The sequence below is a fragment of the Colias eurytheme genome, chromosome 26, assembly GCF_061535395.1.
Source record: "Colias eurytheme isolate Ceu_HAF_F1 chromosome 26, ilColEury1 Martin Lab GWU primary, whole genome shotgun sequence".
Classification (NCBI taxonomy): domain Eukaryota; kingdom Metazoa; phylum Arthropoda; class Insecta; order Lepidoptera; family Pieridae; genus Colias; species Colias eurytheme.
In genome coordinates, this window is record NC_143005.1 from 3,310,863 (window position 1) to 3,330,573 (window position 19,711).

At 34.7% G+C, this 19,711-nt stretch overlaps 1 protein-coding gene across 2 annotated transcripts; it reads left to right on the forward strand.

Annotated features, from left to right (window-relative positions):
- Positions 1-400: 400 nt before the first annotated feature.
- Positions 401-15,251, forward strand: Cpsf6 (cleavage and polyadenylation specificity factor subunit 6). Of its 2 annotated transcripts, XM_090116952.1 has the most exons (14): positions 401-501; positions 621-827; positions 4,630-4,845; positions 5,496-5,610; positions 6,225-6,460; positions 7,779-7,907; positions 8,287-8,380; positions 9,804-9,920; positions 10,901-10,998; positions 12,006-12,275; positions 12,500-12,705; positions 13,150-13,197; positions 13,594-13,692; positions 14,178-15,251. In XM_090116952.1, exons 1-14 carry the CDS (start codon positions 436-438, stop codon positions 14,359-14,361), a joined length of 2,085 nt encoding a protein of 694 aa, XP_089973078.1. In that variant the 5' UTR covers positions 401-435; the 3' UTR covers positions 14,362-15,251. The 2 variants fall into 2 exon arrangements, with proteins under 2 accessions (XP_089973078.1, XP_089973079.1); XM_090116953.1 differs by lacking the exon at positions 13,150-13,197.
- The last annotated feature ends 4,460 nt before the right edge of the window (positions 15,252-19,711 follow it).

Consider the following 19,711-nt stretch of genomic DNA (forward strand, 5'->3'; position numbering starts at 1 on the left):
AATATAATTATTAGAACATTAATAATATAATTTGTCAACAAAAACTTTTAATTGTATTAGATCGATCGATTGTATTTTGTTTTGAAAAATATAGAATAAAGAAATAAAATTTATTCGTAGAAAAAAAATTGTGTACACCACGCACGTATGTATTCAAGATGTATTCGGTCACATATTCGGTATTCCGTCGAATTGATTTTACCTGTGATTTCACCTGTTTCACCCATGTAAAATGAATATACAACTTTAATGTATTTGCTATAATAATAAAAACTGCCTATTTTTTAGATTAATAATTAATATTTAATTTCGTTAAATAAAATCGACTTTTAATTTGTTTGCCTATAAATTTATAAATAGTAACACTAATCTGCTTATTATATCTCAAATGTGTCCATAGGCTGGCAATATTGTCTGCAGCGTTCAATTCGCAAAATGGCGGATGGCGGTGTGGATATAGATTTATACGCCGATGATATTGAATCTGATTTCAATAGACAGGTAAATCAAATTATTATAACTTCCTTTTGAATAAATAATTAATTGTATTGCTAAAATGTGGCATGTGTCTCCAATTAAGCATTACTTGCAATAAATCGATATGATGCCACCATTTGCAGGACGAGTTTGGAGGAGATAATGTAGATCTTTACGACGACGTTATTGCTGCTCCATCAGCGAAGCAAGAAGATGGGGATGGACCACCGAACTCTGCACCTCAACATCCACCTGAGGAGACAAACGGGAACGCTTCTTATCACAACAACGCACCAAGCCACGGGCATCATGGCCGCCGATTCCAACTTTACGTCGGCAACCTAACTTGGGTTCGTACTTGATTTTAACTCATTAGTCCTAATGTAAATATAGATTCTCACGTTGTGCTCTTTATTTTGATGGATGGGACTGCCAAGTATGTATTGACATCAACCGATATCTTTTCAAAAAATATCTCTTCTTTTTTATTTTACCGTAAAGTTTATGTATGTACATACCTATGAGTACAAAAATATATATTTAATAAATATTTAAGAAAATTTAACATTTGAATGTGTTTACTAAATTTCAAACATGTTTTCTTACAATTTTTTTATTATCTTAATTTTTTTTCACCTTTGAAATTCACCATGGTAATTTTTGGCTGTCCCACCATTTTTAACTAAATGAAAACTATTTAAGAAATACATGATATCAAATTTTACTTATTAAATACTGGTAACTGACTTAAATTATTTGATTAGCCATAAGTTGTGATGTAAAATATTTATTGCTATTAAAAAAAAAGAGTGTACGTAAAGCATAATGTAAAAGAGTGCTTTTAATAATACCATGTTTTAAAGTTGGTTAGACACGGGTTCATAATATTATGCACATGATTTTATCAGTGTTATTTTTGCTCATCGAATTGAGCACTTTAAAACAATGTGCATTAAGTTATATATCAATGAATATCAGATATTCATTGTTAGAATTATTCTATGTTTAAAAAGATTAAGTTTATATTGTACTTTTTGAGTAGATATAGCAATATGTATAGATTAATAGTTTTTCATTTGATTGACACTAATTTCTGAGTTGTAAAGAGCTTGTTGGATTTACTAATTTACAAAAAACTACCACATGATTGACTTAAATTATATGTAATAGGTATTTCTTTATTTTCGACAGAGATCTTTATAAAAAATTATATTAACGGTTACAATATTGTGATTCCATCCTTACCCAATGTAAAAGCATATGTAACAATGTGAACTGTATTTTTAAAACTAAATAACATTATAAATATTTATAATTAAAAAACACAATTTTTGTTGGTTACCAGTCTCAATTGTTTTCATTTAGTTAATTGAAATTTTTGTTGTGTTTAGTGTGAATCTGCACACTTACACAAACAATTATTGTTTAGTTTATATTGAATTTATTAAATTGGAACAGCGCCATAGATTATCAGAATGGTGTAATATTTTAGAATGGTAGCAAGTGCTAATAGCTCAATGTTTATGATTTGTGATAAAGAATGAACAAGTATTAAATAAAAGTTATGACAATGTCTACATTGTAGTTTAGCTAAGCTAAGTGTTATAATAAGTGTCTTCCTTTTAACTTAATTGTGTTATAACAGTTTTCTCCATTAAAATTTTAGCAATACAGTTAGTAATTGGTTTTGAAATATGTATAATTTATGGTGCTTTTTCAATTCAAAGAGCAAAACATTGTAGTATAGATATTTACTACTATTGGTAGGTCTTTATATAAATTGCAACTCATACTTGCAATAATTATTGAAGACTGAATAGTTAATTATTTAGTAATGGTTTTTTCCCATGTTTTTTGCTCTTTCCCATTTTAAATTTCACTTGGCTGTGCCTTATAACTTGTGATATTATAATATGTTACTGTCTCATAGGATGTTTTAAATTTCTCGTAAATTTTATGTTTCTATAATAGGATCACAAATATATCATGTGTAAGAGCTTATTCTTGATAGTGTTGCATCTAAACATTATTAAGAATGGTGAAAAGAAACTCTTTTACATCATATTTTAATTACCAATGTTAGCTATAATATACATTCATAACATTTGGTTGTAAGTCATTGAATTTTCTTGCTATAGAGATATTTATAACTGCTTTATTTGACTCAATGTACGAAAAAAAATTAGACTTAGAACAAATAGATTAGCGCTTTAGTAAATATGACATAATATATGTATTGTTCTTGTTACTTTAGTTTTTTATCATTATGTATTTTCAATATATTTGTTAAACAATTAAGGTTTAAAATAATGTTTCGTATTTTGTCATTGAAAAGTATTGTCTCTATGTCCTTTAAAATGTAGTTGCTTATACATTCACAGATACATTACAAATATAAAAACAAATAAATATAAATATCTCTCTGGCAATATAAAGATGCAGATGTAACAATTTATTAGAGAAGTATGGATTGGCTGGGAAATTGTATGCATTATATTAAGTATGGAAGCTGATGAATGAAATTGTGTATATATTTATGTATTGTCTATGATATTATGTAAACATACATTAATTATTATAAATTCACAACATGGTATAAACTGTCATATAGTAAGTGAGTGACTAAGGCTTGTTTTCCATTTATTTTTTATTTTTTTGTGAAATATTCAATGGTAAGCTGCACTACATTCAAATCTGAATGTATTTTTAAAATATGATGTATTCCATCATTGTTATTAATCCGTTTTATACATAGTATTATAATAAGATTAAAAATTGTGATTTTTTTCTGGAATTCTAAAAATCCCTTTTTTTGATCTGTTTTTGCATTGTCCTACGTCATATCAGTATTTGTAACTTCATTTGAGTAACAGTGTTATATATATATAAAAAAAATAAAATTACATAAATGTAATAAGACAGAGTATTATCATACTTACATTATTATATTTTCTTGTTAAATAAATTATGTGTTTGTATATTATAACTATTTTTTGGTGTTACCATAGTCCTAAGGCATTTCTCCAATGTTAATATTAATGAAGTTACAAATTATATAAAGGATAATGAAGGAGTTTTTTATAAGATAAATATTTACTATTTTTGCTTGCTTTAATTTGTTACTAATATTTTTTCTTGTCAGGTTCTACAAGGTAAGACTAGCCAATTATTGTAGTGTTTGTTTAATAACGCAAAATATTTTTTTGCGACGATATACTCGAATGTACATCCTGAACTAAACACTTTAACCTACTTTTCGTACTGTAAAAAAATAATGTTTCGGCTACAACTAAAGTAGGGTATTGTTATAGAATTCGTCAGAAAATGTTTTCATCTATGAATTAGACTAAATTATTAAGAAGGGGGAGAATCTGATTAAAAAAAATAATTATTACTTATTGGCTAATTGACTGATTGTGTTTTCATTTCTGTCTCGCAAACATGATCAAATGTAAAACAAATAATTTGTACTGCGGCTCTCTGTATTGTATATATTTCTATACTACAATCTATGTTTAATTCAGATATCTGATGCGATTTGTTTTTATTTTAAAAATATCGGCTCATTATAAAATATCGTGTCTTGTATATTAATACAAAACAATCATAGCGTTTGCTCTATAATAGTCCTAATCGGTATAAAAAATGCTTTACACATTTCATAGGAATGTTAACATTAAAAATAATGTATCGTTGCAAATTTTCCTTCACCACTGTTATGAAGGATGTTGTTCTTCCGTTCTGTAAATAATATAAATATTTTATAAATAATACTTTAATAATCGTGTGAATTTCCGTGAAATTTACTGAAGATAATGTGATACAAAAATAAAATACTAATTGCAAAGCAAACTGTTTCTTTTCTCCCAAAGCCTTCCCAAAATATGATATCAGTCAAATTAAAGTTAAACCAGATTGACAGAAGAAAGTATGAATGATTCGAAATTATGAATGAGATTATAATAAGAACAATAAAACACATTCGCCGTATAGATGAAAGTGAAACCGAGCATGCTTAGGGTTTATGTTCATATCCAGATATAGCCGGACACTATTGAGGTATGTGAAAAACATCGGCTTTCAAACTATTTAAGTATGTATGTGTGTACCGCGCGATTGCATATACCTGAGTTTTGGATACCAATTTTACAGTGGGCAACCGATCAAGATATAGCTAACGCCGTCGCTGACGTTGGCGTGTCGGATTTTCAAGATGTGAAATTCTTCGAGAACAGGGCAAATGGGCAGTCGAAGGGTTTCTGCGTTATATCTCTGGGCTCAGATCAGTCTGTCAGGATGGTAATGGACCGATTGCCCAAGAAAGAGATTCATGGGCAGCATCCTATTGTTACACTGCCTACAAAACAGGTAAATGCTATGCAAAATTAGCAGTTCATGATAAATATTTTAGTGTTAAAAAAATTATTTAATCTGGAGCCACAATAGTAAGATTTATTTGTTCTCCTCATAGAGGTCGTAGAGGTGGTAGTATAATAATCAAGTATAATAAAGGCACAGTGGAACTAGAAGAAAAATAAAAATAAATTTTGTAGTATGAATATATTGATCAGTAGAATATGTCATCATATCTCCTCGACACAGCTCCACCCTGAAAAAATTTTTTTTTAATAAACAATTTAACTCTCATTGAAGCATCTGGTATATTGATTAAAGAAATCATATCTGTTAAGTAGCTGCTCGGCTCAGCTCCGCGCGGGTGGAACATTTTAATTTTGATCCTAATCTAAGTTGGCCAACAAACTATTATTCATTGAAATTCGTTCAGCCTTTCTTCAGTAATAAGTTTAAATATAACAAGCACGTATTAAAAAAAAATCAATTATTTACTTTTTCCGAATGCTAATGAAACTGCCAATCCACCTAAATTAACAAATCTAGTACATAATATGTGATATCTGTTATCACTTAAGTGTAATATAGAAATGGAGTTATAACAAACCAACACCACACCAATTAAAAAGAAAGTACACACTATGGTTATTTTCATTAATTTTCAGGCCCTTAATCAATTTGAGAGTCAATCCAAGACAAGGTCGACACCACCCGGTACTAATACCGGTATGAGAGGACCACCGGGACACCCTGGAGGCCCACCAGGCCCACATCCTGGAGGTAATAATCTTATTTTAATGCTATATAACATGTTAAAAGAAAATTTCTTTCTAATAATTTATATGTACTGTTATTTTATGAGACTGAGTATTTTCGTCGATATTTTTTAAAAGAAGCACATAGTTATAGACTAGCAAACTGTTATACAATGAAATATATATATTTCTTTGTAATGTTTCATACACATTAGTAGATTTAGGTTTATTTCCTAAAACCCATGATAAAAATTTCTAATGACTATGGGCGGCCGTACACGGACCGCTTCAAGCGGTTGCGACTGACCGCTTGAAGCGGCGACGGCGCGGTGATCTATACACATTCATTCACCGCCGTACACGTGACGGCTCGAGCCGTCGCGAGGCATACACCAACTGCTCGAGCCGTTGACTGCGCTAGAGCCGTCGACGGCTCCCTCCCCCCCTGAAAATCGCGACTAGTCAAAAAATCAACGGCTCGAGTGGTTGGTAGCGACGGCTCGAGCAGTCAACAACCAACGGCTCGAGCCGTCAATGACCGACCACTCGAGCCGTCCGTGTACGGCGCTCAGCTATTAACTGCTCGAGCGGTCCGTGTACGGCCGGCCTATGACGTTTCAAACTGCGAATCTTTTCTAGAATTCTTTGGTGGCGGACCGAACGGTCCCGGGCCGAACGGGCCGCGCATGATGATGCCGGGTCCAGGGCCGCACCACCAGATGCGGGGCCCGCCGCCGGGGCCGCACGGGCACGGGCCCCCGCCGCACCACATGCCGCAGCACCAGGGCCCCCCGCCGCACCACATGCCGCCGCATCAGGGGCCCCCGCCGCACCAGGGCCCGCCGCAACACAGGCCGCCTATGCCGTATAATGATGTATGTTTAAAGAATTTTTATTTATTAATTATTGTGTACAAGATGTGTATTTGAAGATTGATTTTATTATGACAAAGTTTTTCTGGTTTCTGATCACATTTTGTCTTTAAAGTTGAAACATCAGCAATGCTCTAATGAATATCACAATCATCTGTGCTGTTCTGAAAAAATGTTTGAGGGGCGTTGTATAAACCATTCATTGTAATTAATTATTGACGCATTATTGCGTGATAGTCACACAATTGTATTGCTCATTAGAAAACAGCTTAAAACACGTGCGCGTAGCATCTACATACGCGTTTATACGTTTCGTTTCTTATTGAGAGTTATTACACAGTATTACAATGTTATTTCCTACAGTAAGGAATCGCCTTTGATGTCGCGCGATGCCGCCGCCAGCGTAGGTACTTACGCTGCCACACGAAAATACGCTAGGGTTGCAACAAATGGGAAATAAAACAATTGTGATTATTAATATTATGATGAAATCATTTATTCATATGTACATTCAAAATAATTGCAATTATTTGTTCATAAATATATAATTACAGATATTGCACTGCTAAATATTATTTACGTGGACACTTTATTTTTGGATGTTCTTAATTGTATATTATACCATTTAACTAAGTAATGCATTCGCATTGGGATGTACAATCTGATTAGAAAATAATGAGGACAACATATACATAGCTTTGATTTTAATTCAACAGATACAATTAATACAATCTTTATGAAATATTGTTTCCTTCTGGGATTTCAATGTAGATTTACATCCGTAAACGGAACAGTTTTTGCGCGCCATAATAGAATATGTAAGTACCTATGTATATTGTACATATAATAAAATTATTACACAAAAAATACGACTGCGTCGTCCTTTCGCGATAGTTAATGCAAACTCAGCGTGATTGCATTAAGCGGCCCGCGTCGCCCGACCCCCCGCCAGTTCCCCTCCGTTTCTCTGCACAAGTACATTCGTCGCCATACTGTAGGAAATATGGTAATACTGTGGTTATTAGTTTGAGTTGTTTATTTTACGTCAATCTTAATCTTAATCTTAATACTATTATAAAGGCGAAAGTTTGTAAGTATGGATGTATGGATGTATGAATGTTTGTTACTCTTTCACGTAAAAACTACTCGAACCGATTACAATGAAATTAAGCACAGATATAGAGGGTAACTTGGATTAAAGGATAGGTTTTATCCCGGAAATCCCACGGAAACGGGAACTATGCGGGTTTTTCTTTGACTGCGCGGGCGAAGCCGCGGGCGGAAAGCTAGTTTCTAATAATAATGTATTGTTGTTATACAGATGCAGCGTCAAGGCGGCGGTCGCGGCGGCGAGTGGGGAGCGCGCGGGCCGCACATGCCGCCCGCGCCGGCGCCGCAGTACGGCCCGCCGCAGCACCAGCTGCCGCACCAGATGCCGCCGCCGCACGCGGTCAGTACCATAATATGTAATACTATTGTTCTCGTAGCTTGGAAGTTGTAATTAGAGAAAGTTTGCGCAGAGTACGCGCATGCAAAGTTTGTGTAGTGTACGCACATTCGCACAAAAATTATTATTACGTTAAGTACATACCTACGACCAAAAAAGCGGTTTTTAACATTTTTTAGGGAAAAACACTGCAGGGACAGAATTTTCATTTTACACTATTTCTAACTCTTTTATAAGTATTTTAATTTTTTACCATTAAAACTAAGTTTGAAATAAACATTTTTATATAAATAACACTCCTCTCATCTTGTTGCATAATAATTTAAATACAATAAAATGTATATTTACAAGCAATTAAATATTTTTTTGTGGTCGTCAACAGCCTCCCGGGCAAGGTATGCCGCCACCGCATCACCAGATGCCGCCTCATCAGCAAGGCCCGCCGCGTGGACCGGCACCTTTACCGCAACATCCTGGTAAAATATGCTAACTCCTCTTTTGTTGCTTTTTTCCATCTAGAGCAGGCTCCAAGGAGATGTTCGTTTGCAAAAATCGCGGACCTAAATCTGACTTCTGATATATATTGTATAGATCCCAGACATCCTATAGACAGATGTTGCCAACCAGTTTTGTGGTCCCCTTCCCCGCACACCGGTAATTAAATATGGCATACAAAGAAAAAAATAAAAATTTCCAAAACATGCCGTGTGGGGTATCAAATGAAAGAACTTATTGAGTAGATCACGAATATATAGCATACTATATACATTTCTTACACTTTCTCTAAGATTTTTTAGAAAATTTACGAAAATGGTCCATTTTTGAGTTAACTTTAAACCACTATAGATTGAAAACTCATGAATATATTTTTTAAATTATTATTTTAAATAATTAACAATAGTCCATTGTTTATGATTCAATAGTTCGTAATATAATATAAGTGAGCTATGTGGTGGATTTGATGAAAATAACTATATACTATATGAACTTGAAAATATACTCGCCATCTTTGAATGCTCCCCCCACTCCCCCATGCAACTATTTCACTGTACGAAATATTGAATCGTAAACAATGGACTATTGTTAATTATTTAAAATAATAATTTAAAAAATATATTCATGAGTTTTCAATCTGTAGTGGTTTAAAGTTAACTCAAAAATGGACCATTTTCGTAAATTTTCTAAAAAATCTTAGAAAAAGTGTAAGAAATGTATATAGTATGCTATATATTCGTGATCTACTCAATAAGCTCTTTCATTTGATACCCCACACGGCATGTTTTGGAAATTTTTATTATTTTCTTTGTATGCCATATTTAATTACCGGGGTGCGGGCAGGGGGACCACAAAACTGGTTGGCAACATCTGTCTATAGGATGTCTGGGATCTATACAATATATATCAGAAGTCAGATTTAGGTCCGCGATTTTTGCAAACGAAACTCCACTGAGAGTCCGGTCTAATCATTCGGGTCACAACTTTAAACTATCATATATGTAGTTAACATTTTCAATATTTAATATAGTTACAGGGTAATTTCTTAACACAACATGCACAATTACAGACAATGAAACATGAAGTAACATTATTTATAATTTTATGTAAGTGAATCGAAAGAAATCCGTGCATTTGGCGTTTGTTGACGCTATAAAAAGTATTTTGTTTAGTTTTCCTATATTATCATGATGGTCACTGTATAGTTATTTCGTGTTGGAACTAAACATACTAAATCACATACATACAAGCACATCATACTAAATCTATACTTTTTCTAAATAAATTTTGTATAGATCTTTCATGATGTACACTGGATAGTTATTTCGTGTTGACACAATACATAGTACATACAAAATGTATAATTTTCTAAATCACAATCACTAAATTAATTTGTTCACACAGGTGTAGGCGTAGGTGTAGGCGGTCCGGCGCCTCACGTGAATCCAGCTTTCTTCAATCAACAGCCGCCGGTACAAAGCGCACCGCCGGTACAGCCCGGCCCACAGCCCGGACCGCCAGGTAATTGGTATCTTATTAAATTATTGCATCACATATTTCGATAGAGCCGGCTGCACGCACGAGAAAACATGACTCATGTGGCGTTACCTCGCTCTGAGGCGTTCCAGGCTTGAAGTGCGAGCGAGAGCGCGGAACGAGCGACAAAGAAGCACAATCGGACGTTGTCACGTTCAACTATCGTCATTACTAGCTTTCCACCCGCGGCTTCGTCCGCGCAGTCAAAGAAAAGCCCGCATAGTACCCGTACCGGATTTCCGGGATAAAATCTATCCTATGTCCCGGGGTAAAAAGTAATCTATGTCCTTTCTCAGGTATCAAAATATCTCTATACCAAATTTCACGCAAATTGGTTCAGTAGTTAGACGTGATTGAGTAACAGACAGACAGACAGTTACTTTCGCATTTATAATATTAGTATGGATGTATTTAAATAATGGTTTGATGAGTGCGTACAAAAAGGAAGGATTTCTTTGGGAGACAACTGATGAGGTATTTATAGTAGTAACTGATTTGTGACTGTTTGATTGTGTAGATCCGGGCAAGAAAATTGCCCAGGACACTCACTAACGATGTAGCTTTCAAATGGATAATACTTGTTTTTTTTTTTTAATTAATCAAATAAGTTTTGATGTAAATCGAAAATATATAATATGATATTTATATTATTGTGGATTTATTAAATGTATGTCATTTAGCATTTTATCAAGTTTCTATAAAGGAACTTAGAGCTTAATGTGTCTATTTTGTTGGTTGTATTAACAATATTATTAATTAGCGGTCCGCCCCGGCTTCGCCCGAGGTACATATTTTGCAATAAAAAGTAGCCTATGTTCTTTCTCAGGGTCTAAAGATTGTCTTTGCCAAATTTCATCAAAATCGGTTTAGAGGTTTATGCGTGAAAACAATACATACATACATACATCCATACTTACAAACTTTCGCCTTTATAATATTATATTATAATATTATTAATAATGCAGGTCCAGGCGCTCCATACGGACATCCGGCGCACGCGGCTCTACCGCCGGCACAAGGACCGCCGCCCGGTGCTAGGACGCCGTACGGCAGACCGCCACAGGTTAGAAAAACGTAATTTGTAGCATTATTTTTAACGTGATAACGTTTTTAAAATCGTTTTAGTTGGGTTACATGTTCAGAAACTTGTGTCACACCAAAACCTAACGAGCGCGATCGCAGGTATAACGAGAGAGAGACGGACCGATCTCCCGTCTCATCTCGAGCACTGCCACCAATAAGACGTTATCACGTAAACATCTCGATCGTAAACCTACTTTACAAACAACCAATTTTTTTTCTTTATAATAACTAGACATCGGATTATATGCATTTGCATATTTGCATATGCAAATGCATAAAACTCGCTAATTACGGCGTTAGTGCATATTTTAGCCTTTTTCCCCAATAGTGCATATTTCGTTAAGTAACGGGAGTTTTGATTGGTCGACTAACCTTTATTAGCCAATCAGAACGCTCAGCGAGTAAACAAACCCTATTTTGGCATGGTAAAATGGCGAAAAATTACAAAATGGGCTCCATTTTAAGTAAATTTTGAGCTATTCAAAATAGGGCTACATTACCCTAAAACTTAAAACATGGGTTGAATTCCAAAAAAGGGCTAGATTTAGCCCGGAAAGGTCTAAGGTGCAACACTGGGCTCGCGGGTGACAAACGTCACAAATTTGCGCTCGAAAATTAGGTAAAAATGCCTAATTGTATATTGGCACAAAAACTATACTAAATTTCATGAAAATTTCACTGTATTTGTACAATCTTTGATTTAAATATATAAAATAATAAAGGTTTTTTGATTTTGTATTGTGCATATTTTAGGCATATCAGTCGTTTTTAGTGCATATTTCGGCCTTTTTTAGTGCATATTTGCATGCATATTTTGGCATTTTGTTAGTGCATATAATCCGATGTCTAATAATAACGTTTCGAATTTCTGCCCTTATAACAGAAATCACACAAGAAAACGTATTGTTAGTTGTTATGTTTTTTTACGGCATCTACGACAGCGCTTATTTTTTTTATATATTTTAATAAATGTTTAATGTTTTGTAGAACCCGTACCCAGCGAGCGAAGCGCGTCCGACGCACGCGGCGCCGCTGGGCGTGCACCCCGCACACCCCGCGCACGCGGCCCACCCCGCGCACCCCGCGCACGCGCCGCACCCGGTCATCAGCGAGGCGGAGTTCGAGGAGGTGATGAGCCGCAACCGCACCGTGTCGTCCAGTGCCATAGCGCGTGCTGTGAGTGACGCGGCGGCGGGCGAGTACGCGTCCGCGATAGAGACGCTCGTCACGGCTATATCGCTTATTAAGCAGAGCAAGGTGAGTGATCTGTCGGCACGTGTTTGCCTCTTATTATTTTGCTAAAGCAGGGTGCGTAACTTTGATTTTTCGCACTTGCATATCTAACGTGTAATTTTTATTGTATACGTATTTGTTACGTGATCAAAACACCTCGATTGTATATATTCAACTAATTTTGTTGTTATAAGATTTTATAAGCATTAGAATTAAGATTACGCACTATACCATGAATATTATTCCAGGTTGCGCACGACGACCGCTGCAAGATACTAATATCGTCACTCCAAGACACGCTGCACGGCGTGGAGACGAAGTCGTACGGCGGCGAGCGGCGTCGGTCGCGGTCGCGCGAGCGGGACGCGCGCCAGCACCACCGCGCGCCGCGCCGCCGGGAGCGCTCCGCCAGCCGCTACCGGGAGCGCTCAAGGGACCGGGAGGAGCGGGACAGGTGCGTGTGCACTAGCACTATACGATATTGCGTGACTGTACTGCACTACAAGACATTATACGCAACTATACTTCGGTATAGGAAGGTATATTGTAGTATAAGTCACACTATACGCGACTGTTCTGCGGAATAGATATCTAAACTACACTTCCGCAACGAAATTAACAATAAGGCGCTATACTGTGGTATAGTGTTATATATTATAACACTATATAGAACTGCACTAGACAATAGACAATTGTGTTGCACTATAAATACATATACTGAAACTATTTACAATTTTTGATCTATGCTACATAACATTTATCAACACCACTGCACTTTTTCATCTTTTGCACCTGCCTCTTGCGAATATATTTACAATAATAATTAAAGTAGTAATAATTATAATTATAATAAAGAGCAAACGCGATAAATTTTCACATAGATGATTGTCTATTGCAGGTATAGGGAACGGTCGAGGGACCGTGACCGTGAGCGCGACCGTGACGCGTAAGTGTCCTCAACACTGCATGTCGATATAATAAAATATAGCTTTTTCTTCCTGTTTGTTGGTTAAATAGTTAATTTTCTTGTGGCTATATATCATTGGGTTTTCCGTTTCTTTCATTGCTTATTTTATAAGACTACAGTCACGACTCTCCTAAATATTATTTGACACATTAAAACACTTTTCGATTTACAAAAATATTTTTACAATTTTAAAGGCATCTTTCGCGTTAACTAAACCTTAATACTGATGAGCACAAAATAGCAGGAAAAAGAATTAATTTATTCAACGCACACTAGACTTATTAACTAAAATAAAAGACATAATATATCTAAAAATCATTAACTTTATTTTGGTCAAAAATGCAGCAAATATACAATTGTTTTGTTATTTTACAGGTATTACAGGGATTACCGTGAACGCGAACGCGACAGGTCCAGGTCTAGGGACAGGGAACGCGCTGATCATTATAACAGGGGACATAGTCGGGAAGAAAGGTAATATTTACTTGCCATTAACTTTCAATATACTTTAAGTATTTACGGCTAAGTTTCGGGCTAAATTAACAAATGTTTTTGCATATTGTAAAAAAATAATATTTGCATTACTAAGCTGTGGTTACGGCTCTAAGAAACTTGTAATCTAAAGCAGCCATTACAATTATTATAGAAAATTTAGACAAAGAACGCAAAATACATCATTCTAGTCAGCAATCATTAGTAGCAATCCATAGAAGATCAAAAAAAAAGACGGGTTGCACTCCGGGAGTGCTGGCAGAAGTGAAAACTTGATTATTAACGTTGAGCATGTTTGATATCCATCCGTCTCACGCTTTTTCGATCAGGTCACGTGTCCTGATGCGATTTTATACCCAACGCCGCTAAAGAAGTTTTAACACTTCAAAAACTGCATACTATACATATTAATTCCTACTTTGATCTTTTAGAAGTCAGTCAAATAACATATTTATGTACATTCGCAGACCGCGCAAATCGCCAGTAGAACCAACAGCGGAAGCGGGCGCAGGCGACGCGAGCACCAAGAGCAGAACCGCAGCCGCGCCGTACTACGACGAGCGGTACAGAGAGCGGCGTGACCGCGACCCGCCGCCCGCGGACCGCGACCGTGACCGTGACCGCGACCATCGCCGCGACGCGCGCCACTAACACCCGGCCATTAGTGGCGCGGGTGCGGTTACCGTGACCGTGACCGCATCGGGCGCCACTAACAACCGGCTAGTAGTGGCGGTTATGCGGTCAGCGAGACCGTGACCGTGACCGTGACCGCTGCAACGTGCAGGACTAGGACTAGCGGACGGTGGGCATGGTGACGGTGACCGTGACCGCTGACAGTGACCGCTGACTTCTAGCAACCGGGAGGAAAGTGGGGGCCGTGACTAGGTGTACATGGCAATACAATTGAATTTCAGTTTCTATAATCAATTTCTATTTTATGAAGAAACATTACATCTGAGTTTTTGTGTACATGGCTATGTGTACAATTGCAGTTTCTCTATTCAATTTCTGTTTTATGAAGAAATGATTCTTGTTTCGATTTTGTGCCGTGACCGTCATAGCGTATTTGTGCATAGTTGGTAGCGCTCTGGGGACCGTGATAAGGTTACATGGTATACATAGCGATGAATTTAATTCTGTTTCTCTATTCAATTTCTATTTTGACTATTATTCAATATCTGTTTATTATGTTGTCATTGAAGACAACATTTTAGACATAAGATCTCAAAGAAACTCGGCGGTTAGGTACAAAACAGTGTAACTATATAAATCAATTCTGTTTGATAATATGGTCTTAATCATCATTATATTATATGACTGATAGCGACTTAAGTCGTAATTTCTGAAGTATATAATAATATGTACCTCAGAAATATTATATTCAAACTTTTCGTTGGGCTACTTATTGAACTTATTGTATGCCATTTAATAAGATATTTGTTAAAAATAAGTCTATAATGTTTCATTGTTCATATGCATATAAGTTTTTCAATACAATAATAATAATCATCAATTAATAAATATTTTTATAGTAACTTCAAACAAATAGTTAAGTAATCCTTATTCTTCTCACATTTCCTTTCCTACCAGGTTGCCTGGCAGAGATTGCTGTGTAGCAATAAGGCCGCCTATTGTGCAAAATTTTTGTACCTCACTAATTTGTACCAAATTTCCTATATTGTTTTGTACAATGAAGTGTTATAAATAAATAAAATAAATAAATAGTAGATTCAACGAAAAGTTTAGTTATTACAGATTGCGTTCAGTTTGTACCCCAAAGATGTCACATAAATATCGCGATCAAACAAATATTAAAGTTAAAGGCAATTATTTTTGTTTGGAAACTACCAACATTCCTACATTCGTAGTCTAATAAAAAATATTGACTGGACCTGATAAAAAGCAATATAACCATATTATGTCCTGTTGAATATAAACAGCTATTTTTATAACCGAAGATTTATATTATAATCTTCGATTAAATACCTCTTATATGTCGGTTATTTTGCTTTTAAAATCATGTCTAAGTGTTGATACAACCTTTTATAATACGGACCTATTTATGAAAATTCGTTGTAGTATTAAGAATTTTTGTGAAACATTACTTCTTGTATTGTTTTGTTGAATAAGTACTAACTTGTGTAAGATAGACTAAGGTTTGTATGGATTCGTTCTATACTTGATATAAGTATGTAATTTGAAGAATAAATTGATGAAATTTAAATATGTGTTTTATTTACTGACTATTGAGGAGGGTGGTGGTGCTTTTTTTGTTGTCAATAGCTGTGTTACAAGAGTTTAAATAGTGTAGAATCTTTTAGTAAAACAGTTTTCATTATAGGATCAGTACTTTTGAATATACATACCTTCAGTATACACACACGTGACACACAGTTAGAAACTACACCTGTATTAAATAACTAAAGACTGGTTTAAGAACTAGTTCTAAACTATCATAAGTATTTTTCATGACTTCAATTACTCCGGCTGTTGTAGGCGTGCTACAGCTGTCTGAATTCTATACCAAATACATTACTAGATAAAGGCACAGTGTAAAAAGTTATAGGCGTAACAATACATATATGTATAAAACATCGATTTTATAGATTATTCTAATGAGTAGGTAATTAACAATTCAGTTTTTTCGATGTACATATTTAATTTTAATTTAGATAACTTTTACATCACAGTAGGTGCTATAAGCTCTTTATAGCCAGTTTTGTAACAATTCATAAATTCATTTTCAATCCCTATAAACCTAAAATGACATAGCTGGCGTGAACGCGTAGGCGCGCGCCTCAGGGTGCAATCATCGGACAAAAGAGGGTTTATTGGGCTTTTTACCGTAGGATAAAGGGTTATATTTACATGGAAATCTATTTCAGATCGGTTCAGGCATACAGATTATAGCCTACAGGTTTTGGGTTTGAACCAGTCTGTATTATGACTAGATGACCCGTGCCCACTTCGATAGGCGTACAATAATATTGTTATTTCACACTAGCGGTCCGCCCCGGCTTCGCCCGTGGTACATATTTCGCAATAAAAGGTAGCCTATGTTCTTTCTCAGGGTCTAAAGATTATCTGTGCCAAATTTCATCAAAATTGGTCCAGTAGTTTATGCGTGAAAACCATACATACATACCTACAAACCTTTCCTCTTTATAATATTAGTACTTATAGATTAAAACATTGAAAACACATTGATCAAGAACAAATTCTATGTCACATAGGGATTAGGGATAAAGTAAATCAATTCTAATTTCTACTTGTGAAACAATTTTTAATAGTGTCAGATTGACAGATAATATAATATGGTAATGACTGAGATTACCTTCCTCATACAAACAATGTTATTTACTAATGAATTAAACTTATCCTTCCTGACTAGATCGAGCTGTTCTATGTTCTATTTTCTGGTCTTCATTATAATTCTTCAGTCGTGTCGTCTGTCTTCCGTCCCATAGGACTATGACAATGAAGGATTAGGGAGTGAAATAAAACATTTTTTTATATTAATGCTTATTTTATTTAACATAATATAGACAAGAAATTTTCCATCAATCATGATCAGCTTCAAAGTGATTCGTATTGGTATTCATAAATATCTTTGTAAACATTGAGATTGAGATCTGGAGTAGGTACCGTAAACCTCAGCCGTAAACTTGTAAAGTGTTCCCCAACACCAATTTAATCTGAAAGATTTTCGAGTAAAAATGATTGTAAGTTGTTGACCTTTGCTTAAAGAGATTGGATTAAAAAAGTAAATTACAGATTGCTTTGTAACTCTAAGGCGAAAAAGTAAAAGACACGAACTTTCCTCCCACGAGGCAGAAAGCGTTAAATTTATGCAGGATTAAAGGGTTAAAGATTTACATTATTTTTGTAATTGTCGGCTAATAAAACAGACGGTTCCCACGCGTTTTATAAATGACCTAAAATTGTACAGAGTATAATTCCTAAAATATCCGTAATATTTTTGCCGTAGATGTTTATTAATTGTAGTTTAAAAATAAAGCTTTTCCTATTACCTTATACCTAGGTAGGTACTATGAAAGTTGAAACAAAATGATTGTGATGACGCTGAGTTGGTCAAACGATGGCAAAATTAAGAGGACCCTTGAGGACCTTTTCAGAAAAATGACAACAACTATTTTTATAGAAAAGAACAAAAGCAAAATTTAGACGATATTGCTTAGTGTCTATATCGCAGATTATAATTATAAAAATAAACCTTACTACTAAGCTCGTAAGTTCAGGTCTCAACCAAGGCATTTTTAACACCATAGATGATTTTATAATTTATAATTTCTTTACACTTCGTAGATAAATCTTAATTTGAACATTAGCATAAAAACGTGCTTTTGAAATAACTTAAGAAAATCGATTACTATTTTAAGACGTTGATAGATTGAAAGTAATTAAGAGTTCGTTACACTTTGCTTAGATGTTATCAGTTTAAATATAATTTCTAGATAGTATAAATTTCAATAAAGCGATGAAAATAAAACGTAGATTAATGGGGATAAAATGACATTTATTAATAATTAATAATTGTTCGACGTCACATGGACATCACCCTTTCTCAAACAAAATGAACGTTCATGTACCCTTAACCTCACCTCCAAGTTCCAACGTTAAATGACATCTATTGAAATCGAAACAACATCAAGTTGACATATTTAATTTCCCGCGCCGACGGAGTGGACCTCTAATATGAACTCACTTATTGCCAGCCTTCAGCCGTGATGAGCTTTATTTCCGTAACCAATGTCAACAGGGTGGAGTAATTAAAACACAGATTGATAAAACCTGAGTCAATATTTGATAATGTTTTTTTATTCATCTGCTTGTTTGAAAGGGAAAGAGTTGTATAATATCTGTGAACATTAAAATTTGTATCGGGAAAATTTCAGTCATCAGATATAAACATACATAATGTAAAAAATATGTAATGACGATTCAAAAGTGCGCTTCTAGAAAAGCTTCCTGTTTTCTTTTTATGATATTTACAGTAGCGTAATAAAGCTATTATAAAAGCTAATAAGCTTACTTTACTAAAAATTTAACCCAGTTATTACAGACAAATTTTAAATCGTAAAAAATTCAAATCTGTTGTTTTTTACAGTTTTAATTGGGCGTTAGTTGCGCACGTGTATAAAGAAACGTGTCTTAAAGCACGTGTCCCTTGCGGGTTGTCGCGTGACTACAATTGATTAGATCCTGAAAGTCAATCGGTTCTCTTTACAAACGCCTACGCACGGATCGGCTCGATATAGCGCCCACGTGTTTGTAAACATGCATCGTCCGGAAGCTGTGAACACTTAAATACATAATATGTAGATATACATATTGCATTCAGCTTTCGGTCAGGAAGACACTACCTACACATGCACTACTACATACATATTGCTATATAAATACACCTACATTAGAAAATATCTGTTATATTTCTTCAAAGAGTTAAAGTAGTCATATTCCTCTAAGATGCCATTTTAATGGCAATTTAATTTAATCATTTATGATTGAAAGATTGACTTAATTGTGTTACAAAAATCTTGCTAATTGTTGTAGTACTTATCGTCATCATGTACATAATTAAATACTAGATACTTCATGAGGTATTTAATACAACGCGTATTGAAAATCATATCTAATAATATAGTTGTAAAAATATGCAATCGATGTTGCTAATTGTAGCTAAAACTTGCTTACACTTATGTTCATTACATTATTAGTCGTCTGCATTTCAATAATATTGTAAGTAACACATGTTTTTAATAAACAATATCTGTAGAATAAACACGAAAATTTAAAACTCCTTCAAATAATTACTTTCAAACCTCAAGTGGATCCTTAACCCAACAAGAACAACTTTACATTTGTTCAACTTGGAAACAAAGAATTATTCAACTCAAAAATCAAGTGGTATTGTTAAAATAAGTAGGTATATAGAATAATTTCTTTTCTTTAACCGGACTAAATCCTACTTATACTATAT

Coding starts and splice junctions, on each gene's coding strand:
- Cpsf6 (XM_090116952.1), top strand. CDS start 436: ATGGCGGATGGCGGTGTGGATATAGATTTATACGCCGATGATATTGAA. Junction 4,846..5,495: donor TTACACTGCCTACAAAACAG/GTAAATGCTATG, acceptor ATTAATTTTCAG/GCCCTTAATCAATTTGAGAG. Junction 8,381..9,803: donor ACCTTTACCGCAACATCCTG/GTAAAATATGCT, acceptor TTGTTCACACAG/GTGTAGGCGTAGGTGTAGGC.